Source organism: Hylobates moloch, unplaced genomic scaffold (assembly GCF_009828535.3).
Source record: "Hylobates moloch isolate HMO894 unplaced genomic scaffold, HMol_V3 SCAFFOLD_15, whole genome shotgun sequence".
NCBI classification, from domain to species: Eukaryota; Metazoa; Chordata; class Mammalia; order Primates; family Hylobatidae; genus Hylobates; species Hylobates moloch.
In genome coordinates, this window is record NW_026652290.1 from 88121270 (window position 1) to 88149232 (window position 27963).

Here is a 27963-nt window from a genome sequence, read left to right on the forward strand (position 1 = left end):
GATCTGGTAAGTGAAAATGTGAAAAACTTCCAAAACAATGACTTTACCCTTATGTAAATTAAAAGCAGTTGTTTTCTGTGATACCCATTGTGTCTCTGTAACTTGCCATTTAAAAACTTTGTATGCATGAAAAATTATTTGGCTACCATTTAATGAAAAGCAATTTTATAATGTTTGTAAATTTATTTTCTTAATGTATTATTTTAAAAGTCCTAGAAATAAAAACTTAATATCTTCATAATCAACCTAATGGCATGGGAATTCCTTCTTTCACACATAGCTAATTTGAATATTAACCTAATTGCAAAACTACAACCTTATGTTGAGTTTGGCTGCTTAACTTGGAAACCATTTTGAACTCTACTTTAAGGTATTAATAAATACACGTTAAGGTAATCTGTAAAAACATAAATAGAGAAAAAATATGGGATCAAACAATATAAAGTGTTTTATAAGTGAAAAAACATGTTTTTATTTTGTGCATTTCAGGTGTGAGTATACAGTTTCTTTGTTCCCCTAGACCTGAGGAGCCCATTGAACACGTTACAGCATGCCTGCAGGCCTTACATACCTTGCTAGACTCCCCTTATGCTCGAGTCCATATTGCAGAAGATCAGGTACAGTGTATTGCTGTGATAGATACTTGTGTGGTTTTTTTTTTTGAGTATTGCTTTACAATGGAAGAAAGGATGGATTTTTGTTCTGTATTGGATCCTATTTTAACATGATATGAGTACACTGACTCCCTGTATTTATTCACTCAGTTACTTTTACTCTGTGCCTGGTCTGCCCCAAACATGGTTTGAGGTTATAGATAGTGAAAGCAGTTTCACTGTGCCTGAATTAGGAGATAAGTACAGTGTGGTAAGTGCTATTTTAGTGCATGTAAAGCTGCAATTAGAATAGAGAGGAGGAGCCCAATGTTGTGATAGGAAAGCAAAGGATGGTTTCTCAGAGTAGGCAATGGTTGAATCAAATCTTCAAGAGGAATTAGTGAGGCAACACAAGCGGGGTGGGTTTTCCTCTCAGAAAGAATAGCAAATACAAGCACTAGGAAGCATGAGAGAACACGGCAAGTTCAAGGGCATAGCCATTTACTGTGGCTGATATGAATGGAACATGAGGTTGTTAGATGAGGCTGGACAACAAGGTGAAGACCAAATCATGAAGGTTTCTTGATGACATGTTAAAGAGTTTGAACCCTATCCTGAAAGTGGTAGGGAATCATTAAAAATGTTCAAGTAGAGGAATGATGTAACTAACTTTATATTTCAGAAGGATCATTCTGTCAACCCATAGAGGTAGGTTGGTTTGTAAGAGATGGGAAGGGAGACAGGGAGGCCAGTTCTGAGGCTTTTTTCATAATTCCAGAGAAATGAGAACACTAGCATAGGAAGGCTGAATAAAGGAAGAAGAAAGAGGACCAAGATTGGAAGCTTGAGGATAAATAGCATTTAAAAATTGAGAAGAAGGAAATAAATCAACAGTGGAAACTACTAGAGAAGTTGGAGGAGAACCAAAATAGAACAGAGTTATCAAAGACAAGGGAGGAGTTTCAAGAAGGTTAGACAGAGTCTCAAAAGAAAGAATCGAGTAAATAAGCACAGAAATGAGTCTAGGGGAGGCTATTGCTGACCTCCTGCAGAGGATTGTTTGAGGTGACTAGTAGCCAGATAGTAGAAGATCAAGGCGTGAATAAGAGAGTAAAGGAAGTGGAAACATCTAGGCTGGGAAAGGAAGGAGCAAGATACATAGAGGAGGACATGGGGTAGATAAAAGGATCTGAAGGCTTTGGGAATAGTGCAGGGGGGGCATGAGGTAAGAAAGACTTGAGCATTGTCGTTATACTGAGAAGAGTAGCCTAACTAGAGAGAGAAGTTGAAAATATACGAGATATGATCAGAGTCCTTGAAGAATCCCTAGGAAGTCAAATAGGATAGGATAGGAGCACATAAGGAAAGATTAACCTCAGATTAAGCCTCACATAAGAGGCTGAACACATGATCTTAAGGAAAGAGGTAAAGGTGGCTTTGGTTGCAATTAAGTCTTTTCCCCCTCTTTGAAATTTCAGTTAGGTTCATTGGATGGATTTGGTGTGGAAGATTGTGAGTAAGAAGCTTAAAGTGGGTGACGAAAGTTTGTAGTAGTTGCCAAAGTGAATAGAAGAGGAACTCACCAGAGATTTCTATAATCTGTGGTAGGCAGAGGTGGTAGAAATTCTTGGATATTCAGCTCAGGTTAGAAATTATAAATTTTAGCAGCATTGGACTCTACAATACTGTTTAGCCCAGTTATTTCCTTCCAATAGCAGAATGATCATCTTTGAATATAAAGCGCATTTAAATATGTAAATAATAAATTGTTTGTTGCTTGAAAATACATCGGGGTAAAATGTGACCATTTCTCAAGATTTTTACATGTTCTTATTTGTTACGTAGTCCTGTATTTTAATTTTAGCTACCTGATTTCTTTTTTTACGTAGGTATTTTGTCATATTTTAACAATATAAATTTATCCTTTGATATTGAAATTAATTAACTGTATTTGTATTTATTTGTATTAGCTGATAGGTGTTGAGTTGCTGAGTGTTTTGCACCGCCTCCTATTGACCTGGAATCCATCATCTGTCCAGCTGTTGGTTACTGGAGTTGTACAACAGATAGTAAGAGCTGCTCAGGATTATTTGCAAGAAAAAAGAAACACTCTAAGTAAGCACTAGAAATTACACTAACTTGAAGTAAATCTTATTTTATACTCTAATTTTTAAAATATTAATGCCAGGACATATTTCTGTAGTTCTTACTTTATTTTTTAGAGACAGGGTCTCATTCTGTCACCCAAGCTGGAGTGCAATGATGTGATTATAGTTCAGTGTAGTCTCTAACTCCTGGGCTCAAGATCCTCCTGCCTTAGCCTTCTGAGTAGCTGAGATTATAGGCATACTCCACCAAGCCCCGGTAATTTTTTTTTTTTTTTTTTTTTTTTTTTTTTGCGGGCGGGACAGTCTTACTCTCAGGAGCCCAGGCTGGAGTGCAGTGGTGCAATCTCGGCTTACTGCAGCCTCAAACTCCCAGGATCAGGTGATCTTCCCACCTCAGCTTCCAGAGTACCTGGGTTTACAGACACACTCCACAATGCCCAGCTAATTTTTTGTATTTTTGGTGGAGACAGGGTTTTGCCATGTTAGGCTGGTCTCGAACCCCTGAGCCCAAGTGATCCATCCATCTCAGCATCCCAAAGTGCTGAGATTACACGTTTGAGCCACGGCACCTGGCCAGAAGTTATTAATTTAAAAAAAATTAATCATACATTTAGAAGATTTGAAATTGATTTTATTTTCATTAGAAAGGACCTAATGAAATTGCTGAGTCGACTATTTTTCACCTTTTGTCAATTTCATCTGGTTCAACCTAACATATGTGTTACTCCTATTACAAAATATATACCCAATAAAAATACCTGATAAAGATTTTCCAAGTGAAAAATGAACTGTCTGTTACCTTTAAGGACAGATCAATGCACAGAATTCTAGGAAGGCAGAGAATTATACAGAGAAAGACATGTGACATTATTTGACATTTGCTTGTAATTTCTTTTGAAGGAATTTGCTAAATATACTTGTGTTGTTTTACATACTTTTTTTTGGCTGGAAATTTCACCAAATTATCTTTTACCTCAGATGAAGATGATATGGAAAAAGAGGCCTGTACTGTATTGGGAGAAGGAGGTGACAGCGGTGGTCTCATTCCTGGAAAATCTCTTGTGTTTGCAACTATGGAGCTGCTGATGTTCATTTTAGTACGGCATATGCCACATCTCAGTACCAAGGTGTCAGACTCTCCAAGTCACATAGCCACTAAAACTCGACTGTCAGAAGAAAGTGCTCGTTTGGTGGCAGCCACAGTTACCATACTCTCTGATTTACCATCCCTTTGTTCACCTGCTGGTATGGTATTGATCAGTATTTGGAAATGCATTATATTACAGTAGACAAAGATGAGCTTGCCTTTATTTTAAGCACTGTTATAACTCAGTTTCCTCTTAAATCTCAAGTGAAAAATAAGAAGCTGGTCTTTTTTTTAAGGTTTCGTCTACCTTTAGGAGCCTATGAAGATTAAAGATTCAAAAAGTCAAAAACCTAAGGTGCTCTTTTCTGATGTGTTTCAAATAAGACATGGAACTACAGGTTGAGGAAAGACAGCGTCAGCAGATAGACATAAAGTGGAATAACTAAACTCTATTTTCCAGTCTGGTTGCCATTCTTGAGTAACACTGAAAAACTCAAGGCCAGGTGCGGTGGCTCACGCCTATAATCCCAGCACTTTGGGAGGCTGAGGCAGGTGGATCACCTGAGCTCAGGAGTTCGTGACCAGCCTGACCAACGTGGTGAAACGCCATCTCTACTAAAAATGCAAAAATACTAGCTGGGCGTGGTGGCACATGCCTGTAATCCCAGCTACTCAGGAAACTGAGGCAGGAGAATTGCTTGAACCCAGGAGGCAGAGGCTGCAGTGAGCCGAGATCGTGCCATTGCACTCCAGCCTCAGCGACAGAACAAGACTCTCAAACAAAAAAAGAAAGAAAGAAAAAGAAAAACTGAAAAAGAATGTCAGAGGAGACTTTTTTTTTTTTTTAAGCTCATCAGCTGTTGTTAGTGTATTTTATGTGTGGCCCAAGACAATTCTTCTTCCAGTGAGGCTCAGGAAAGCCAAAAGATTAGACATTCCTGATCTAGAAGGTAAAAATGGTATCAGATAAAGAGATAAATTTCAGCTCAAAACACAGAAGACCTTTCTACCTCTTAGAGTTACCCTGCATATGTGAAAATAATGAATTCTCCATCTTTGGAGTTTTGCAAGCAGAGGCTACAATGGCTGCAGGTCAGAGTGGTGAAGGGATTTTTTCCTTTTGTGGGAGGTTGAATTTTCATGACCTAGAATTTTCAGTTACAAATTCTAGGATTATTTCATTTCTTCTTTCCTTGCCCCAATAGTCCTTTTACTTTCCTGGCCTGATTAGGTTGACTTTAGTACACCGAGGATTGATTACATGTCTTACAATTGCTATAAAACTCATCAAGTTACTCAGATGCTTCTCACAGTATCTGGTGTGTTTTTTTCCTGTTTTTCTGTCTTCCTTTTTCATTTTCATTACACAGGGCATGAAATATTAAATAGGTGAAGTATTAGAAGTAATAAAACAAGGCTAGCTGGAAAAAGAAAGAAAATACCAATTCTGTCTTTGAAATAATATGACACTTTCTTATTTTCTTTTTCAAACATTGAATTATAGTAGCAGTAATACAGTAAATTTTGTATAAAAACAAGGAAAAAAACAATATTAAACCACAATCAATTGCAAAAAATACAAGCAATGGAAACAACTATAATATGGGAACTGAATAGTTATGAGGTAATCTGATTTGTTTTTCTTTCAGGATGTATGACAATCCTGCCCACAATTCTGTTCTTAATTGCAAGAATATTGAAAGACACAGCAATAAAGTCTGCAGATAATCAGGTTCCTCCACCAGTCAGTGCAGCTCTTCAAGGGATTAAAAGTATTGTGACACTTTCAATGGCCAAAACTGAGGCTGGCGTTCAAAAACAATGGACAGCTCTGATTCGTAGCACGCTTGCATGCATCCTGGAATATTCTCAACCAGGTAACCTATCAGTTTTAAACGTTTTAGTTAGTTAGGATATGTGTTCCCCAAGTAATGAATTAGTTGAATAAGCTTATCAGAAAACTGCTGTATAACAATGAATCAACTCAGAGAGGTATGTTAGTCACATCTTTCAGATGTGAACTTTAATACTCTTTTCTGGATTGTTGACTCTAAATGCCCTTGTGTTAATACTTATAAACATGTTGGGGCCAGGTGCGGTGGCCCACGCCTGTAATCCCAGCATTTTGGGAGGCCGAGGTGGGCAGATACCTGAGGTCAGGAGTTTGAGACCAGCCTGATTAACACGGTGAAACCCCGTCTGTACTAAAAATACAGAATTAGCTGGGCATGGTGGCGCGTGCCTGTAATCGCAGCTATTTGGGAGGCTGAGGCAGGAGAATCGCTTGAACCTGGGAGGTGGAGGTTGCAGTGAGCCAAGATCACACCACTGCACTCCAGGCTGGGCAAAAAACAGAGTTTTTTGAAACTCTGTCTCAAAAAAAAATATATATATATAAATATACTGGGAGGTTTTTTGTTTTTTGGGGTTTTTGTTTGTTTGTTTTGTTTTTTTTTTGAGACAAAGTCTCACTTTGTCACCCAGGCTGTAGTGCACTGGCGTGATCTCAGCTCACTGCAACCTCCGCCTCCCGGGTTCAAGTGATTCTCCTGCCTCAGCCTCCCAAGTAGCTGGCATTACAGATGCCCACCAACACACCCGGTTAATTTTTGTATTTTTAATAAAAACATGGTTTCACCATGTTGGTCAGGCTGGTCTCAAACTCCTGATCTCATGATCTGCCCGCCTTGGCCTCCCAAAGTTGCTGGGATTACAGATGTGAGCTACCGCACCCGGCCGGGAGGTTTTAAATATATACATATATATCTCTCTCCAGAATTTTATTTTTTTGAGACAGGGTCTCACTGTGTCGCCCAGTCTGGAGTTCAGTGGCACGATCTCGCTCACTGCAACCTTCACCTCCCAGATGCAAGTGATTCTCATGCCTCAGCCTCCCAAGTAGCTGAGACTACAGGCATGCGCCACCACCCCTGGCTAACTTGTGTATTTTTTGGTAGAGATGGGGTTTCACCATGTTGGCCAGGCTAATCTCGAACTCCTGACCTCAAGTGATCTGCCTGCCTCAGCCTCACAAAGTGCTGGGATTACAGGCATGAGCCACCGTGCCCGGCCTCTCTCCAGAATTACATGTGTTAATATATTTATGTTTTCTTCAAGTTGTTGTTTTACAATAAAAGTAATAAAATAGGAGAGAAAATTGAAGTACCTGTCACTACTCCATTGTACTCCCAGATGGAACTACATGTTGATATTATGTTTTTTCGGGTGTTTTTGTTTTTTTGTTTTTTGAGACAGAGTCTCGCTCTGTTGCTGAGGCTGGAGTGCAGTGGCTCAATCTTGGCTCACCATAACCTCTGCCTCCCAGGTCCCAGTTCAAGCAATTCTCCTGCCTCAGCCTCCCGAGTAGCTGGGATTACAGGCACGCACCACCACGCCCAGCTAATTTTTGTATTTTTAGTAGAGACAGGGTTTCACCATGTTGGCCAGCCTGGTCTTGAACTCCTGACCTTGTGATCCTCCTGCCTGGCCTCCCAAAGTGCTGGGATTATGGGTGTGACCACCACACTCGGCCTGATTATGTTTTTTCTTAGAAATATCTATCTATATAAATAAGTATGTTTTCTATATGAGTATGTGTCAGTTATATTAAATATATATTTATATATGTGTTATATAGAGAGTAAGATAACTATGAGCAATATATAGTATTTCTGTTTTAAAATTTACATAAATAATGTCATCTCATTCTGTGACTCAACAATAACTTTTTTTACATCTGTTAATGTGAATATATAAAACTCTCATTCATTCAGCTCCTATATAGTTTGTCATGTTTTCATCAATTATTATTCATTTCCCTGTCAATGATATTTTTGTTGTTTCTAACTTATCCCAGTTACAAAGATTGCTGCAGTTAACATCCTTACAAATTTCTCATGCATGTGTGCTGTGAGAGATTTTCTAGGATGTACACCTAGAAGTAGAATCGATGGTACATTTCAGTGTCATCAGACATTGCCAAATTGACCTCCAACATAGCTACATGAATTTATGCTCTCACCAGCAAAGCGTGATAATCTGTATTTTCCCACATTCTCACCAGTATTTGATATTGTTAGACTTTTTAATTTTGATATACTGTCTTACGGTTTTAATTTGCATTGCTCATTTTCTTAGTAAGCATTAACATTTTTCATGTCTATGTTTAATTTTTGGTGAAATGCTTACATTTTTGTGTTTTTCTTCTGATTGACTTTTTATTTCAAGGTTTATTTCTTTTGTAAAGAAAATATAAAATAACTGAAAACAAAGAATAGTAAAGAAAGATTTGTCATCTCACCTATTAAAACATTTCCACGTTATCTAAAACTGAGGAGTAGGCCCAAGAATCAGTGGAACAGAACAGATTGCTTTGAAACAGACATTCATCCACGTGAGAATGTAATATATGATAAAATATAATATATGATAAAAGCACATTCATTACGCTTCAATATGAAGCGTAATGAATTTATCAGTTAGCTGTTTGAGAAATAAATTTCATTTAGGCTCTCATATCATTAATCAAAACAAATACCAGATAAAATAATAACATAAAGTGTTTTAAACAGGAAAACAAAGAAAATACAGGTGAATGTTTTATGTTAGAATGGCAGAGGACTAACTGTAAGTCAAGGAAAGATGTCGCACAGGACAATTTTACTGTTTTGGTCTATATAGAAATTAGATGGGGTGTGGTGGCTGACGCCTATAATCCCAGCCCTTTGGGAGGCTGAGACAGGTAGATCACTTGAGCAGAGGAGTTTGTGACCATTCTGGGCAATATAGTGAGACCCTGTCTCTACAAAATAAAAAATAAATATTTAGCGGGCATGGTGGCACACACATGTGGTCCCAGCTATTTGGGAGGCTGAGGCAGAAGGATCACTTGAGTTCGAGAAATCAAGCCTGCAGTGAGCCATGATGGTGCCACTGCACTCTGGTCTGGGTGAGAGAGTGAGACCCTATCTCAAAAGAAACAAACAAAAAAATTAACTTCTACCCATCAAAACACCTTACATTAAATGGTAGATGAAAAAAAGACAGCTGAAAAACTGACAATAATATTTATGTCTGTGTTGATAATATACAAAGAGTTCTTAGAAAAAATTCACTTACTAACCAATAGGTGAAAGAAGAAGGAGGCCAAACGCAGTGGCTTACGCCTGAATCCCAGCACTTTAGGAGGTCAAGGCAGGTTGATCACTTGAGGTCAGGAGTTCGAGACCAGCCTCAATGGTGAAACCCTGTTTCTACTAAAAATACAAAAATTAGGCCAGGCACGGTGGCTCACGCCTGTAATCCCAGCACTTTGGGAGGCTGAGGCGGGTGGATCACCTGAGGTCAGGAGTTCAAGACCAGCCTGACCAACATGGAGAAACCCTGTCTCTACTAAAAATACAAAATTAGCTGGGCGTGGTGGTACATGCCTGTAATCCCAGCTACTTGGGAGGCTGAGGCAGGAGAATCTCTTGAATCCAGGGATGCAGAGGTTGTGGTGAGCCGAAATCATGCCATTGCACCCCAACCTGGGCAACAAGAGCAAAACTCTGTCTCAAAAAAAAAAAAAAAATACAAAAATTAGCCAGGCATGGTGGCAGGCGCCTGTAATTCCAGCTACTTGGGAGGCCAAGGTGGGAGGATTGCTTGAACTCAGGAGGCGGAGGTTGCAGTGAGCTGAGATCGCGCCACTGCCCTCAAGCTTGGGCAAGATTCCATTTCAAAAGAAAAAAAGAAAGAAAAGAACACACATTTGTATCAAAGAAAATAGAAATGGCCACCAAGCATACATAAAAAAAAATCAGGGCCGAGCGCATTGGCTTGCACCTGTAATCCCAGCACTTTGAGAGGCCAAGGCAGGCAAATCATGAGGTCATGAGTTCAAGACCGGCCTGGCCAACATGGTGAAATCCCTCTCTACTAAAAACAGAAAAAATTAGCTGGGCATGGTAGCAGGTGCCTATAATCCCAGCTACTCAGGAGGCTGAGGCAGAAGAATTGCTTGAACCTGGGAGGTGGAGGTTGTAATGAGCTAAGATCGTGCCACTGCACTCCAGCCTGGCGACAGAGCGAGACTCCCTCTCAAAAAAAAAAAAAAAGAATCCATAATTTAGCTGAGCATAGTGACGTGTGCCTGTGGTCCCAGCTACTCAGAAAGCTGAGGTGGGAGGATCACTTGAGCCCAGGAGGCAGAGGCTGCAGTGAGCCCAGATCACACCACTGCACTTCAGCCTGGGCAAAAAAGCAAGACCCTGTCTCCAAAAAATGGAAGCATACTCTTTAGCCTTACTGATCAAAAAATTATGTTCAAGGTTATTTATCACCTATTAGATCTTACAACAATGAAAATGTGTGATAACTATATCTGGCAATGGGAAGAATTATAAAGTACATGATAGTATATTCATTTGGATAATATATCCAATATATCTATTAAGTATCATGTTTATAACCAACTATATAAATTAACCCAGACCCGAAGAAATTAAGCCAAAACATAGTAATTTAATTTAAACTATTACTGGGTGGTAGAGTTACAAGTTTTACTTTCTCTCCTATACTCTTTTTCTGTTTTAAACAATGAATACATTTAAGTGAATATGTGACTTCTAAAAAATTATAAGGGATAACTTTAGTTTTATTAATGTTATTAAAATTATTTTAGCTTTATCAAGAGCTGGTATTTTGTTTCTTAAGGTAGATTTTAACAAACTGAAGAAACATTAAAAGCCATATTTATATATGCATATGTGTGTATAGATAAGAATAACAAGGGCTGGCCATGGTAGCTCACAGCTGTAATCCCAAAGGAGGCCAAAATGGGCAGATCACGAGGTCAGGAGTTCAAGCCCAGCCTGGCCAATATGGTGAAACCCCGTCTCTACTAAAAATAACAAAATTTAGCAGGGTGTGGTGACATGTGCCTGTAATCCCAGCTACTCAGGAGGCTGAGGCAGGAGAATCGCTTGAACCTGGGAGGCAGAGGTTGCAGTGAGCTGAGATCACGCCACTGCATCCCAGCCTGGGCGACAGAGCAAGACTCCATCTCAGAAAAAAAAAAAAAAAAAAAAAAAAACCTCACAAGGAATAACAAAAAGAAGAAATAGTTAAGAATTTGTGGCTGGGCGCAGTGGCTCAGGCATGTAATCCCAGCACTTTGGGAGGCCGAGGTGGGCAGATCATGAGGTCAGGAGATCAACACCATCCTGGCCAACACAGTGAAACCCCGTCTCTATTAAAAATACAAAAAATTAGCCAGGCGTGGTGGCAGGCACCTGTAGTCCCAGCTACTCGGGAGGCTGAGGCAGGAGCATGGCGTGAACCCGGGAGGCAGAGCTTGAAGTGAGCTGAGATCCCGCCATTGCACTCCAGCCTGGATGACAGAGCGACACTCTGTCTCAAAAAATAAATAAATAAGAATTTGTTTTAAAATAATTAATTTTTGTTGAGGGGGTCTAGAGTCAATATTTTTGAAATTGTTCGTTAAGGGAAAGTTTTGATATGTTATCAAGCTAGTTCATTCATATGAGGTGAATTTAAAGGTCTGATAATAGAATGAACTTGCCTGAGATATTCTGTCTGGAACTGAATTCATAGGAGACACAGTCAGTTATGAAGTAGGGATCAAAGCCACAGGCATATTTGTATATTTGTATATCGAGGCAAGCAGATCCCTTGCTTAACAAGCAAAGTTTTATAATAGAGTATTTCCATTATGGAAATCCTATTTCCTGTTATAAAATCTGGCATCTTTCACTTAAAAAAAAATATGTATGCATGTGAACATGTACAAACATGTACAAAAATCTTCCTGGATCTAATGAATCACTCTTGATTGCTGCAACATTGTTTTTCGTTTTTAGACCCTTTGACTTTGAAATAAATTTCAAACTTTAAAAAACGTTTTAAGAATAACAGAAGGAACTCCAGCATACCCTTCTAGATTCACCAGTTGTCAACATTTTGCCACACATGGTTTATTACTTTCTCTGTAATCCACATATCATTATTGTTAATATTATTAATTTTGCTGAACCATCTGAGGATATGAAGTCATCATGACTCTATTCCTACATACTTCATGGATATCCTAAGAACAGGGACATTCCCTTCCATAACCACAGAAGAATTACCAAATTTGGCACTACTTGTCCTAATAATAACTGTCATAGAGCCCTTTTCTTTTTTTTTAGTCATTATATTGCCTTAGTCTCCTTTAATCTGGGGCAATTCCTCAGCCTTTGTCTTTCATAACAATGTTGTTGAAGAATACAGGCTGTCTATTATGTAGAATGTTTCTCAGTTTAGAATTGTCTAATTTTTTTTTTCCTCTCAGGTTAGATTCAATGTATGCATTTTGGCAGGAATACTGCATAAGTAATGTTATGTCTTAGTACATCATATAACTAAGACATATTGCTTTGTAATGTTGCTTTGTCCCATTATTGGGAATCTTAACTTTAATAACTTCGTTAAGAAATTGTCTGCCGTGTTTCCCCACTATGAAGTTGCCATTTTTCCATTTTATAATTAATAGGTAACCTATGGGGAAATACTTTGAGACTTTCTCATTTGTCTGTTCCCATCACTTTCTTTCTTTTTTTTTTTTTTTTTTTTTTTTTTAAACAGAGTCTCACTCTGTTGCCCAGGCTGGAGTGCAATGGCGCGATTTTGGCTCACCGCAACCTCCACCTCCACCTCCTGTGTTCAAGCAGTTCTCCCGCCTCAGCCTCCCAAGTAGCTGGGACTACAGGTGCCCGCCACCATTCCCGGCTAGTTTTTGTATTTTTAGTAGAGATGGGGTTTTGCCATGTTGGCCAGGCTGGCTTCGAACTCCTGACCTCAGGTGATCTCACCTCGGCCTCCCAAAGTGCTGGGATTGATTACAGGCATGAGCCACCGTGCCCGGCCCATAATTTTTTTTTAATTCAGTGGGTCCCTTACTGTTACTTCAGTGTGGCCCCATTATTTCTTGAGCACTTCCATACTTTCTAGCCCCAAGATGTAGCAGACTGAGTATTTTCCCCCTCACTGTTCTAGAATCAGTCCCTTCTCTAAAAGCCTTGATTCCCTTCAGTAGAAAATCATATTTAGATGCCCCATCTTCTTAAAATCACAATTTAAAAATAAAATGGGGCTGGACACCTTGGTTTAAACCTATAGTCCCAGCACTTTGGGAGGCCAAGGTGGGAGCATTGCTTTAGGCCAGAAGTTCGAGACTTTCCTGGGCAATATGGTAAGACGCTATCTCTATAAAAAAATTTTAAATTCAGCCAGACATGGTGGTGCACGCCTGTAGTCCCACCTCCTCGGGCGGCTGAGGTGGGATGGTTGCTTGAGCCCAGGAGTTCAAGGCTGCAGTGAGTTATGATCAAGGCACTGCACTCCAGCTCTTTCTGGGGGGGAAAAAAAGTTAATTTTTTAAAAATGAAAATAAAATAATTTTTGATAAAAAATTGCTTGCAGCATTGCCAACTCTGAGTAAGAGATTATATTCTATGTAGAATAAATTTCCTATGATGGAGTTTTCAGGGTTTTTTTGTTTTAGGTTTTTTGTTTGTTTGTTTTTGAGGCAGGATCTCACTCTGTCACCCATGCTGGAGTACGGTGGCATGAATGCAGCTCACTGCCACCTTAACCTCTAGTGCTAAAGTGATCCTCCTGCCTCAGCCTCCCAGGTAGCTGGGACTGCAGGCATGCACCACCATGCCTGGCTAATTTTTTTGTTTTTTGTAGAGACAGGGTCTCACCATATTGCCCAGGCTAGTCTTGAATTCCTGAGCTCAAGCAGTCCTCCCAATTCAGTTTCCCAAAGTGCTGGGATTACAGGAATGAGCTACCTAGTCTGGGTGGGTTCTCAAGTTTTTAACATTTGTGACTCAGTTTATTATAAATTGATTAAATCCTTCAAATTTTACATTTCTTTTGTTTGTTTGTTTTGAGACTGAGTCTCACTCTGTCACCCAGGCTGGAGTGCAGCGGTGCAATCTTGGCTCACTGCAACCTCTGCCTCCCGGGTCCAAGTGATTCTGTAGCCTCAGCCTCCCAAATAGCTGGGATTACAGGCGTGCGCCACCATGCCCAGCTAATTTTTGTATTTTTAGTAGAAACGAGGTTTCACTATGTTGTCCAGTGTGTTCTAGAAATCCCAAAGTGCTGGAATTACAGGCGTGAGCCACCACGCCCAGCCGACATCTCTTTTTTTAAACTTTATTTCTTTACATTAAGTTAATGGACTTTTTCTAGACTATGGTTCTTAACCCTTTATTCCATATTACAAAAAGCTGGTACCCTTAATATGAGATAATGTTAGCATGTCAAATGTATATGTTCATAATCCTACTAAAGTACTGATTTTCACTGGGTATTTACAGTTGCCAAAATAGCTCAAATTTACACAAAAGGTAGGGATCAGTTTTATTGAAGAAATGATAATCACAAAATGTTTGGAACTCGTATTTTATATGTTCAGAAATATTGTTCTTTAGAATAAATGTTCATATTTCTAGTATTTCTAATTACGTACTATATTTCTGTTCAAGTTGTATCTATTCCTGAATAAATGTAATGGCAAGAAATTCCTTAAAATTCTTTAGAACACTGTCTTCAGGAAATTGTCTAAGTTTTTTTTTTTTTTTTTTGAGACGGAGTTTCGCTTTTGTTGCCCAGGCTGGAGTGCAATGACACAATCTTGGCTCACTGCAACCTCCACCTCCCTGGTTCAAGTGATTCTCCTGCCTCAGCCTCCCAAGTAGCTGGGATTACAGGCATGCACCACCATGCCTGGCTAATTTTGTGGTCAGGCTGGTCTCGAACTCCCAACCTCAGGTAGTCCGCCTGCCTCGGCCTCCCAAAGTGCTGGGATTACAGGCATTAGCCACTGCACCTAACCGATTTTTTTAATGGTTGTATGGAATTTACAGGTTTTCATATTTACTAAATTGAAAGGAGATACCACTTAAAAATGTACTCTGGATTTTAAAATTAGTTAGAATATGTTATAATCATTTAGCATTAAATATGACTGCATACATTTAACTTTTTACATTGAACTTCTTATAGTTGTCTGTGGACTGTATTAGATTGAGGCAAGTACTACTATAAATGTTGGGAGGAGAGAGAGATGATTGTTCAAGATTAAAATTCTGGCCAGGCACAGTGGCTGACACCTGAATCCCAGCACTTTGGGAGGCCAAGGCAGGAGGATCACTTGAGCTCAGGAGTTCAAGACCAGCCTGGACAACATAGCAAGACAACGTCTCTCTCTACAAAAATAAAAAAATAAAATTCCAAAATGTTTTAGAAACAGCACATTTCTTTCATTTTTCATTTTCAGAAGACTCTGTACCTACACCTGATGAAGTAAGCATGCTAACAGCAATTGCACTCTTCCTGTGGTCTGCTAGTAATGAAATAATAGGAGTCCAGTCATTACAGAATGGCTGCATGAACAGATTTAAAAATGCATTAAATTCATGCGACCCATGGGTAAGTTACACTTTACGCAGACATAGATAAAAACATTTCCCTTTATCAGGAAAATGCCAGATTGGTTCATTAAAATATGTGATACATACTGAAAAGCTAAGTATTTGCACTATGGCTTTTAAATGGAAAAACTGAAACAAATCACTGGGTTTAAGCACTAGAACACATGTGTATGTTTATTCACATATGTAGAAATTCTTCAATATCTGAAATATTTGATTAACCCCGGGGCATACTGGTAGAGACAAGAGTCTATGATTATGTTTTCCAGTGTTTATTTAAATGACGCTAAGGACATTAAAGGAGAAGTTTATATTATTAGACGTTTTAATGAACCTACTAGAAACTGTAGTTTGTCTAGAAAGTAAGATTTTTTATTTTACAATGTCAGGGTCTAAACTTGTGATTCTCAAGCCTGCTACACGTCAGAAATTTTAAAAAGCAGAAACATTCTTGAAGGCCAGGCGTGGTGGCTCACGCCTGTAATCCCAGCACTTTGGGAGGCCAAGGCAGGCAGAGCAGGAGGTCAGGAGTTCGAGACCAGCCTGTAGTGAAACCCCATCTCTACTAAAAATACAAAAAAAAATAGCCAGGTGTGGTGGCAGGCGCCTGTAATCCCAGCTACTTGGGAGGCTGAGGCAGGAGAATCACTTGAACCCAGGAGGTGGAGTGAGTTGAGATTGTGCCATTGCATTCCAGCCCGGGCAACAGTGTGAGACTTTGTCTCAAAAAAAAAAAAAAAGAAACATTCTTGAACTCCACTACTGTCTTCCTGAGTCTCCAGATAGGTGGCTCCAGGATCTGTATATTTAAAATGTTCTTCAGGTTTTTCTTGTGTCTAGCCAGATTTAGCCACTTGTGTTCTACCAAAGCACTGAAATAGTTTTCTTCCACTCTGTCCCATATATTGGTGGGTCTTCCCTCCCTCTCTTCCTTCTTTCCTTAAAAAACTTCAGTTTTTTAAAAAAGTGTTAATCTGAAGCCTTTCTAATATAAAGTGGAGCCAGTAAGACTTTATTTTCTAGGTCTGGAAACCTTACATTGTTAACAGTCATTTCCAGGGAATCAAATGGTTTTGAGATATCTAAGCAATGTATTTTTATAGCTTTGTTTCAGATCATTCAAATATTAACCTTCCTTACTAAATATATTTGGTTAAAATGGGAGGGACAATTGTACATTAAAGGAAGAATTAAAAACAGAAGTGGGAATAACTGATTTCTAACTTATTTCACAGTATAAAAATATGGGAATTGGCCTGGCATGGTGGCTCACACCTGTAATCCCAGCACTTTAGGAGGCCAAAGCGGGCAGATCACAAGGTCAGGAGATTGAGACCATCCTGGCCAACATGGTGAAACCCCGTCTCTACTAAAAATACAAAAATTAGCTGGGTGTGGTGGTGCGCACCTGTAATCCCAGCTACTTGGGAGGCTGAGGCAGGAGAATCGCTTGAACCCGGGAGGCAGAGATTGCAGTGAGCCAAAATGGTGCCACTGCACTCTAGCCTGGCAACAGAGCAAGACTCCATCTCAAAAAAAAAAAAAAAAAAAAAGAATTGTATAAGCATGGTGATTTGGTCATTAAAATATATGAACATTTTTGACTAATTTTTGTCAGAAAATTCTATTCTCCATTTCTGTAAGTAGAAAATGTAATTTCCATTTTCATCCTGCAGTATCACTTATTTTCAGTACATAGTAAGATGCAGTGTGATTGTAGAGCGAATAAGAACTATACACATGTTAATTGATAATATGTTCTTCTTATATAGGTTCAAGCCAAATGTTACCAGCTTCTCCTCTCAGTCTTCCAACATTCCAATCGTGCCCTTTCAACTCCTTATATTCATTCATTAGCTCCAATAGTGGTTGAAAAACTAAAAGCTGTTGAAAGAAACAGACCAGCCAGTAACATAGAGCTTTTAGCGGTTCAAGAAGGAATAAAAGTTCTTGAAACATTGGTTGCTCTTGGTGAAGAACAAAACAGTAAGTATATTATAAAAAGCTACTAGTTCAAAATGAAGATCTGTATTGTATATAAATCTTATTTGATATTAGAAGCAGGCCTGCTGGGCACGGTGGCTTACACTTTAGGAGTCCCAGCACTCTGGGAGGCCAAGGTGGGTGGATCACGAGGTCAAAAGATCGAGATCATCCTGGCCAACATAGTGAAACCCCATCTCTACTAATAATACAAAAATTATCTGGGCGTGGTGGCGCACGCCTGCTGTCCCAGCTACTCGGGAGGCTGAAGCAGGAGAATCACTTGAACCCGGGAGTTGGAGATTGCAGTGAGCCGAGATTGCACCAGTGCACTCCAGCCTGGCAACAGAGTGAGACTCCATCTCAAAAAAAAAAGAAAAGAAAAAAAAACAGGCCTTTGCTTATGTTACATAATGTAGTGAGTTGATTTTTTTGTTTGTTTTTGAGCAGGAAGTTAAAATGAATTGCCAATGGCATTTCAACACAGTGATTTTTTTTTATTTTCTAGGAATGTATGCATCCCTTAAGATCTAGGAAAAATACAGATGTTTAATAGCGTTTTTTTTTTCTTATTTTTTTTTTAGACAGTCTCACTCTGTCACCCAGGCTGGCATGCAATGGCACCATCTTGGCTCACTGCAACCTCTGCCTCCTGCGCTGAAACAATCCTCCCACCTCGGCCTCCCGAGTAGCTGGGACTACAGGCACGTGCCACCATGCCTGGCTGATTTTTGTATTTTTAGTAGAGATAGGATTTTGCCATGTTGCCCAGGTTGGTCTCTGACTCCTCGTGGACTCAAGCGATCCACCCGCCTTGGCCTTTCAAAGTGCTAGGATTACAGGTGTGAGCTACCGTGCCCATTTCATAGGGTTTTAAAATAATACATTCTAATCTTCATAATAGAGGTATAAAAGCTTTATAACAAATATAACCAGTTAAGTATTAATACCAAACATAATTATTAAAATATCTCAAAACTTATTTAGAATTTTTTTTAATTTAATGAAAAACTACTGCATACATCCATTTAACCAGAGACTTATGCAGTTTAATATATTTTCTTTATTCCCTTAATACTTAAGCTTTGATTTTATCACAGTATTTGTCCTTCAAAATATGATCTTTAATTGTAGAGAGACTGTACTTTTTAAACTAGTATCTTATGATTGAACATTAAGCTGTTTTTAATTTTTCAAGATCACAAATGAAGCTTTTTTTTTTTTGAAACAAAGTCTTGCCCAGGCTGGAGTACAGTGGCACGATCTTGGCTCACCGCAACCTCCGCCTCTGAAGTTCAAGTGATTCTCCTGCGTCAGCCTCCTGAGTAGCTGGGATTACAGGCATGCGCCACAATCCCTGGCTCATTTTTGTATTTTGAGTAGAGATGGGGTTTCACCACGTTGGCCAAGCTGGTCTTGAACTCCTCACCTCAAGTAATCCACCTGCCTCAGCCTCCCAAAGTGCTGGGATTACAAGCGTGAGCCACTGCACCTGGCCGAGATGAGCATCTTTATTCCTAAATTATTTCGGTCAGATTCCTAAGAGTGAAATTACTGGAGAGAAGGGAATGCACATTTTAAGACTTTTAATTGGCCGGGCGCAGTGGCTCATGCCTGTAATCCCAACACTTTGGGAGGGCAAGGCGAGCAGATCACTTGAGATCAGGAGTTTAAGACTAGCTTGGCAAACATGGTGGAACCCCGTCTCTACTAAAAATAGAAAAAATTAGCTGCACGCGGTGGCTCCTGCCTGTAATCTCAGCACTTTGGGAGGCCAAGGCAGGAGGATCACCTGCAATCAAGAGTTCGAGACCAACCTGACCAATATGATGAAACCCTGTCTGTACTAAAAGTACAAAAATTAGCCAGGCCTGGTGGTATGCGCCTGTAATCCCAGCTACTCGGGAGGCTGGACGGGAGAATTGCTTGAACCTGGGAGACGGAGGTTGCAGTGAGCTGAGATCGCCCCACTGGGCTCCAGCCTGGGTGACAGAGCGAGACTCCACCTCAAAAAAAAGAAAAAAAGACTTTTAATCTATATTGTCAAATTGCTCTCCACCTACAAACTGTACCTGTTTTTTCTTTTCTGTTAAAAATTTTTTCTTCTTCTCTTAAAAACATTTCACAGAAAATTGGAAAAGTAGTAGAGATTTTTGAAAAGCGATTTCAGTAGCTCCTCTATAAAATAATAATCCAGAACTATGCCAGTAGAAGAAAAGAATGCAGAGGAGAAAGTGGAAGAAAGGTTTATCTGATTTGATGATTAACTGGTTATAGAAGGCAAAAGAAAAGAAGCAAATATTACTATGCTGCATGAAAACAACATCAAAATTGGGAAAGTCAGAAAAGGCAGTGTTTGGAGAAGTTGATAAATTTAGTTGAAATTAGTAACAATATAGGTTAATTTAGGCAAAAATTTTATGACTGACATGGCCTATGTTTGGCAAATCAAAATAACTTCATTTGTATTTTTATTTTACTAATTATAAATTCCATAAAGATAAGGACTGAATCTTACTCACTTTGTAATCCCAGCACTAAGTTTTATTGCGTTCTAGTATTTAAAATATTTTTGAATTGACTCTTGGGATCAATTCCTGTACAGGCACCCTAATTTGGAATTAAATTTAGTATGAGGGCCGGGCGCGGTGGCTCACGCCTGTAATCCCAGCACTTTGGGAGGCCGAGGTGGGCAGATCACGAGGTCAGGAGATCGAGACCATCCTGGCTAACACGGTGAAACCCCGTCTCTGTTAAAAATACAAAAAATTAGCTGGGCAAGGTGGCGGGCGCCTGTAGTCCCAGCTACTTGGGAGGCTGAGGCAGGAGAATGGCGTGAACCCCGGGGGGCGGAGCCTGCAGTGAGCCGAGATCGCGCCACTGCACTCCAGCCTGGGTGAAAGAGCGAGACTCTTTCTCAAAAAAAAAAAAAAAAAAAAAAAAAAATTTAGCATGAGGACAGATAGGGAAGGGAACTTTTTTTTTAATTCTGTATTGTTTGATTTTTTTGACAGTAAAAATATGTATATCATTTGTATAATTAAATATAGTTTAATAGCTAGTTAGGCTTTAGCAATGTCCTTGAAATAAATGACCCTTTTTCAGTTTAAGATATAAAACAACCAAAGCATTGTAATTTCAACTATCAACTAGACCAATTTGTAGCATTATTAGTGAGGTATAGCAATGATCAGCACCATCGGTCAGGTGTGGTGGCTCACGCTTGTAATCCCAGCACTTTGGGAGACCAAGGCGGGTGGATCACGAGTTCAGGAGTTCAGGACCAGCCTGGCCAATATGGTGAAACCCCATCTCTACTAAAAAAAAAAAATAATAATAATAGTAATAAAAAGCCGGGTGTGGTGGTGCACGCCTGTAGTCCTAGCTACGCAGGAGGCTGAGGCAGGAGAATCGCTTGAACCCAGGAGGCGGAGGTTGCAGTGAGCCGAGATCACGCCACTGCACTCCAGCCTGGGCAACAGAGTGAGACTCTGTCTCAAAAAAAAAAAAAAAAGGACCATCATGATTTCTTCATTTTTTTAATGGACTGCTTCACTACTCAGATAACAGATGTTTTGTACTCTAACAAGACTTTTAAGAGGTAAAATAAGCAGTTTGCCTGTTTTTAAAATTAAAACTGAATCTAAGACTAAATGCCATGCAAAAACTAAAGGCAAACAAGTCTCATTAGTGAAATAAGATGACATTCATTAGGAGGATACCATCAAATAAATGAATGAATGTAAATCATATTAATTTGATGGCAACATTTTTATACTTCACTTCATATTTTATATAGTTACATGATTCCAAGAGGGTAAATTTTCAGCTTTTGAATTTAAGTCATTCAACTTTTTTCATCCCATTTACAGATGTTAATTTTGTTGTCTACAGTATCCGGTATAAGAATGGGCAGTATATGTTTTTTCACCCTGCACGACCAAGGTTATAAGCTAAAAATATTAGAATTATATTTGACTCCTTGTTCATCATCTTTATTGAATCTGTTATTCAAATCTTGTCCTATCTCTTTCTGAAATTTCTCTAGGTTTCAAGAGAAACTTGCACCTTATTCTTATATCTAATCACCTCCTAAATAGATAACTATAATAGTTTTCCTAGCTGATATTCCCCATCAAATTTACCTAATTTTATCTCTCCTTTGCTTAAGAATTTGGAAAAGTTTACTCTTTCCTTACAGCATCAAGTCTGAACATCTTTGCTTGCTTTTCAGAATATTTTTTCTGCTCCCCAACGTGTACCTAACCTGACCAGACCAGTTTCCTTTCTGTGCTCCTTTTAATCGCTTACATTGTTCATATTATTTTCACTTTCCTCAGTTGTTTTTTCTCTTCTTTTCTTCTTATACAAATCTATTAAACCTACATTAGATCTTTTCTTTGAGAAATATTGCCTAATTACTTAGCTCACTCTGATCTTACCCTTCATAGAATCTATTTGGTATTTGTAACCAACCAAATAAAATCCCAAAGTATTCCTCAGCTTCATGATTCTCTTGGTGAATTCTATACTGAAATGCTACCCACATTTTTTAGCACTTAGTACTCTAATTGTTCTGTGTGCTGCCTACTGTTTTCATTTAGATAATAAAAGAATCCAGGTAGAAACGAATTACATAACATTTCCTATAATGCTTAGCATATTTCTTTTTTTTTTTTTGAGACAGAGTTTCACTCTTGTTGCCCAGGCTGGAGTGCAGTGGCTTGATCTTGGCTCACTGCAACCTCCGCCTCCCGAGTTCAGGTGATTCTCCTGCTTCAGCCTCAGGAGTAGCTGGGATTACAGGCGCCTGTCACCATGTCCAGCTAATTTGTTGTATTTTTAGTAGAGATAGGGTTTCACCATGTTGGCCAGGCTGGTCTCGAACTCCTGGCCGCAGGTGATCCACCCGCCTCAGCCTCCCAAAGTGCTGGAATTACAGGCATGTGCCACCACACCCAGCTAATATTTTTGGGTTTTTTTGTTTTGTTTTGTTTTTTGAGACAGAGTTTCGCTCTTGTTACCCAGGCTGGAGTGCAATGGCACGATCTCGGCTCACCACAACCTCCACCTTCCGGATTCAAGGGATTCTCCTGCCTCATCCTCCCTAGTAGCTGGGATTACAGGCATGTGCCACCACGCCCAGCTAATTTTTTTTTTTTGTATTTTTAGTAGAGATAGGGTTTCTCCATGTTGGTCAGGCTACTCTCAAACTCCTGACCTCAGGTGATGGATCCGTCCGCCTCGGCCTCCCAAAGTGCTGGGATTACAGGCATGAGCCACCGCGCCTAATCAAATTTTTTGTATATATAGTAGAGACAGGGTTTCGCCCTGTTGGCCAGACTGGTCTCAAACTCCTGACCAGAGGATCCGCCCACCTTGGCCTCCCAAAGTGCTAGGATTACAGGCATTAGCCCACCGTGCCCACCCCTGTAATACTATTAACATTCTACATGAGGGAAATTGAACTAAATCTAGAAGATTGGAAGATTTACCTGGGACTTTAAAAATAAGCTTTTTACCTCTTTTCTGAAAACTTAATATGGAAACAAATCCAATTAATTGGAAACTTCTGGGTAGTTACCAAGAGAAAGAGTGTGTATGTTTATTCATTCAAAGGATAGTTACTGGATGCCTGTGTACCAAGTACTGTTCTAGGCATTGAGAATTTAGCATGAAATAAAACAGGCAAAGGTCCCTGATCTTATGGAGCTTACATTTCTTGTAGGAAAACACAGACAATAAACACTTCTTGTCCCCTATACGTGTGTGTGTGTGTGTGTGTGTGTGTATATATATCTAGATATATATATAGATATATATATATCTGTGTCTATTATATGTAGACATGTATCTTTGTACAATTTTATATAGTGATGATGGATATATCAATTTTAGATGTAGATATAACATCTATAGTTAGATGCAGGAATTGATAGGAGCTATGAAGAAAAAAATACAGCAGGGAAAGAAAATAGGGAGTAAGGTCCAGGGTGGGACTGGGATTCTGGAAAGGCTTCACTGATTATTATCACTGTCCTTGCTGACATCAGTGAGTGTCACACATTCTCTACCAGATGCTTCCTGCTGCCTTACAATTGCATCAGTTGTCATTCTACAAAAATTAACAGTAATTAAGGGGGAGAAAGCGTAATTCTCAATGTGATTATGAGATGTTATACACACACACAATTACATATAAAGGTTAATTGTTAAAAAAAAAAATCACCTTTAATGAAACTTATATCCCAGGATGGAGTTGTTGATAAGTAAAGACTAACAAAAGGAGATGAAGCCTCCAAATGAGTATTTTTTTAAGAACTTGGAATTTATATCAGTCAGACATAGGTTCTTGTTTTTTTAACCCTAAGCTTATGTATTCCCTTAGTTTTGAGGAATTTCCCCTCACTGTGAGTTTTGGGGGATGATGAAATAGGAAAAAAGTTGTATTGTATTTCTACTTAAAGAGGAAAGAAACAACTAGTGTTAGTTAAATAATGGTAAATAGATGCTTTTCAGGTTTCTGTTCCTCACTCCAATCTCGTGATTCTAGAATGCCCGTAAAAATTTTATAATCTTACTCTCAAGATACCTTCTACCAGGTGGCAATTGTAAAGTGTTTTATTACTTTTTAACCTTTGGCCCATTTTTTTTAAGTAAAACAAATTAATATAAATGTAAAATATACAATATTAACAAATCTGGTTTCCAGCTTGGACATTTAGTAAATATTTAATATTAATTATGAGTTATTGAGGTCTAAAGTAGGCTGTGCATGTGTACTTACATTTTATTATGTTCAGTCTTCCATGGCAATTGCCTAGTTTTTAAAGTTTATTATAATCCTTATGTTTGTGATCTTTTTTCATACTTTATTATTTACAGGAGTCCAGCTACTTGCTCTTTTAGTTCCTACTTTGATATCTTACCTGCTGGATGAAAATTCTTTTGCCTCAGCAAATTCAGCTTCCAAAGATCTTCATGAGTTTGCACTCCAGAATTTAATGCATATTGGACCTCTGTATCCACATGCTTTCAAGACAGTAATGGGGGCTGCTCCTGAGTTGAAAGTGCGTCTAGAAACGGCTGTTCGAGCAAGCCAAGCGAGCAAAGCTAAAGCGGCTGCCAGACAACCAGCCCCTGCCATACATTCTGCACCAACAATTAAGCTAAAAACAAGTTTTTTTTAATTTGTACTTTGATTTATTTGTATTTATATTGTCAACTAGCACCTAATTAGTGATGGCCACTGTATCATTCCAGGCTACCTATGGGTTCTGTTGTATATTGGTATTATAGTGCTTCCAGGTAGGTTAAGTGAAATAATGCTCACACCACTTATTGATTTTTTATTTTTTTATTTTTTTATTTTATTTTTTTTTTTTGAGACAGAGTCTCACTCTGTCGCCCAGGCTGGAGTGCAGTGGCGCGATCTCCGCTCACTGCAAACTCCGCCTCCCGGGTTCACGCCATTCTCCTGCCTCGGCCTCCCAAGTAGCTGGGACTACAGGCGCCTGCCACCACACCCGGCTAATTTTTTGTATTTTTAGTAGAGACGGGGTTTCAGCGTGTTAGCCAGGATGGTCTTGATCTCCTGACCTCGTGATCCGCCCGCCTCGGCCTCCCAAAGTGCTGGGATTACAGGCGTGAGCCACCGCGCCCGGCCGCACTTACTGATTTTTAAGGAGTGATTTTTTTTATCATGTGGTGAGTATGTTTTCATTTTCCTCCTAATAATGTTTCTCTTTTGTTAACTTACTTATTTTTCAAACACTGAGCCATAGTCTTAAATTTAAATGCTAAAAACAATTGTATCATGTAGTCGGGCAGCCTATTGATACTGTCAGGGAAAAAAAATGGGTCGGAACTCAGCATCTGTCATGAAAAAAATCAATTGAAAAACAAGCAGATTTTAAATTTTGAAGTAATTAAAATAAAGGAAAGTGTCTGTTTTGTGGTGTATATACTATGAGTAAAATCACAGCATTTTCTAAGCATTTCCCAAAATGTCCTTATCTTTCTGATGGATCTTTTAGCTTTCATATCAAATTACTAAATTATGCTATGTATATTTTAGTTGTTAACAGAATTAAAATTCTTATTTAAAGGTTCACTAAAATGTTTAAATGTTATATAATCTGCTTTTTTTAATAGCTAAAATTTGGCTTCAGTTATGTTTTGTAATTACAGAACCTCAAGTGCTGGCTATGATGGTTAGTTTCCTTCATCAAATATTTATTGAATGTCTACTGTTTATAAGGCATCAAGCTAAGTGCTGCAGGGGATACAAAAATGAATTAGGCATAATTACAGTGATGCCATTCTCTCATGTAGTGGGCATTTTACCGTACGAAATAGATAATTCACAAAATGAATGTTTGCCACAGCATTTAGCAAATTTTAAACGCCAGGTTTTACCACACAGTGTAACAGACTGAACAAGTATTATCAAAAGCAAGTCACTTTCTGAACATTTTATTTTCTTTTCTCTTTTCCTTTCTTTTCCTTTTTCTTTTAGAGACAGTCTTGCACTGTTGCCCAGACTGGAGTGCAGTCATAGCTCACTACACTTGAACTCTACTCAGACTTTTAGATGCCTGAGATAGGTACTTTGTCTTGCCTGTTTTCTCACTGACTTTTGGGTGTTTTTTCTTTTCTTTCTTTCTTTTTTTTAGATGGAGTCTCGCTCTGTCGTGCCCAGGCTAGAGTGCAGTGGCGCGATCTCGGCTCACTGCAACCTCCGCCTCCTGGGTTCAAGCAATTCTCCTGCCTCAGCCTCCTGAGTAGCTGACATTACAGGCACCTGCCACCACACTCAGCTAATTTTTTGTATTTTTAGTAGAGATAGGGCTTCATGTTGGTCAGGCTGGTCTCAAACCCCTGACCTCAGGTGATCTGCCTGCCTCTCCCTCCCAAAGTGCAGGGATTACAGGCATGAGCCACCGTGCCCAGCTTCTTTTCCTTTTTTTTTTTTTGTTTTGAAGCAGGGTCTCACTGTTGCCCAGGCTGGAGTGCAGTGGCACATGACCACGGCTCACAGCAGCCTCAATCTCCCAGGCTTGAATGATCCTCCCACCTTAGCCTGCCAAAGTGCTGAGATTACAGGCCTGAGCCACCACACTTGGCCCTGGTTGTTTTTTCATTTCAGGTTTGCATTGCCACAATTATTCTCCTTGGTTTTTGCCTTTGTTTTTGCTAACAACTTCATGGAGACCCAGTTCACATACCATACAACTCAATTCAGTTTGGGCATGGTGGCTCACACCTGTAATCCCAACACTTTGGGAGGCTGAGGCCAGGAGTTTGAGAGCAGCCTGGGCAACACAGCAAGACCTCACCTCTACGTTAAACAAAAAGAAAATTAGCCAGATGCGGTGGTGCACTCCTGTAGTCCCAGCTACTCAGGAGGCTGAGACAGGAGAATTGCTTGAGCCCAGGAGTTTGAGGCTGCAATAAATTGTGATCATGCCACTGTATCCCAGCAAAGTGTACAGTTCAGTGGTTTTTAGTGGTGCCACCATCACCACAATCAATTATGAACATTACCCCAAAAAGAAACCTTGTGTCCTTTAGCTATCCTCCTACCATCTCCCCATTTCTCCCCAACTTAGGCTACCACTAATCTACTTTCTGTCTCTGGATTTTCCCCTCATGGACGTTTTATATAAATTGAACCACTTAATACGTGGTTTTTTGTGACTGGCTTCTTACTGTAATGTTTTCTGTTTGCTTGTTTTTGAGATGGGATCTTGCTCTGTTGCCCAGGCTGGAGTGCAGTGGTGCAATCTCAGCTCACTGCAGCCTCTACCTCCTGGGCTCAAGCAATCCTCCCACCTCAGGCTCCTGAGTAGCTGGAATTACAGGCGCACACCACCATGCCTTGCTAGTTTTTCATATTTTTGTTAGAGGCAGGGTTTCACCATGTTGCCCAGGCTGGTCTCAAACTCCTGAGCTTAAGTGATCCATCTGCCTCAGCCTTCCAAAGTTCTGGTATTACAGGCATGAGCCACCAACTCACTGTAATGTTTGTTTGTTTTTGAGATGGAGCCTCACTCTGTCACCCAGGCTGGAGTGCAGTGGCACAATCTTGGCTCACCGCAAGCTCCGCCTCCCGGGTTCCGCGATTCTCCTATCTCAGCCTCCCCAGTAGCTGGGATTACAGGTGCACGCCACCATGCCTGGCTAATTTTTTGTTTCACCGTGTTGGCCAGGCTGGTCTCGAGCCTTCTGCCTCCAAAATCTGGATTACAGGCTGATCACCACACCGGCCAACTGTAATGCGGAGTCTGGCTCTGTGGCCCAGGCTGGAGTGAAGTGGCACAATCGTGGCTCACTGCAAGCTCCGCCTCCCGGGTTCACGCCATTCTCCTGCCTCAGCCTCTCCGAGTAGCTGGGACTACAGGCGCCCGCCACCACGCCCGGCTAATTTTTTTGTATTTTTAGTAGAGATGGGGTTTCACAGTGGTCTCGATCTCCTGACCTCGTGATCTGCCCGCCTCTGCCTCCCAAAGTGCTGGGATTACAAGCGTGAGCCACTGCACCCGGCCTGTAATGTTTTTTAAGGTTCATCCATGTCGTAGCATGAATCTGCACTTTATTCCTTTTTATGGCTGCATAATATTCCATTGTATATATACCACATTTTGTGAATCTGTTCATCAGTTGAAGGACATTTGGATTTTTCCATCTTTTTCTTGCCTGTT

General features: G+C 39.8%; 1 protein-coding gene across 5 annotated transcripts in view; it reads left to right on the forward strand.

The window, feature by feature from the left end:
* Nucleotides 1-27963, forward strand: part of HEATR5B (HEAT repeat containing 5B) — a 107843-nt gene that overhangs the window by 68630 nt on the left and 11250 nt on the right. The window contains exons 24-31 of one of the 5 annotated variants that reach the window (XR_009210122.1): nt 490-617; nt 2564-2708; nt 3680-3946; nt 5438-5665; nt 15124-15275; nt 17050-17263; nt 24146-24303; nt 25779-25866. Coding sequence is in view for 4 of the 5 variants with exons in the window: in XM_032178381.3 (XP_032034272.1) it covers nt 490-617; nt 2564-2708; nt 3680-3946; nt 5438-5665; nt 15124-15275; nt 17050-17263; nt 24146-24450 (1439 nt within the window). In the remaining variant the exon portion in view is untranslated. Of the gene's footprint in view, nt 1-489; nt 618-2563; nt 2709-3679; nt 3947-5437; nt 5666-15123; nt 15276-17049; nt 17264-21308; nt 21409-24143; nt 25268-25778; nt 27477-27963 lie in introns of those variants that run through there. The other 4 variants (XM_032178383.3, XM_058429057.1, XM_032178382.3 and 1 more) reach the window with 4 other exon arrangements.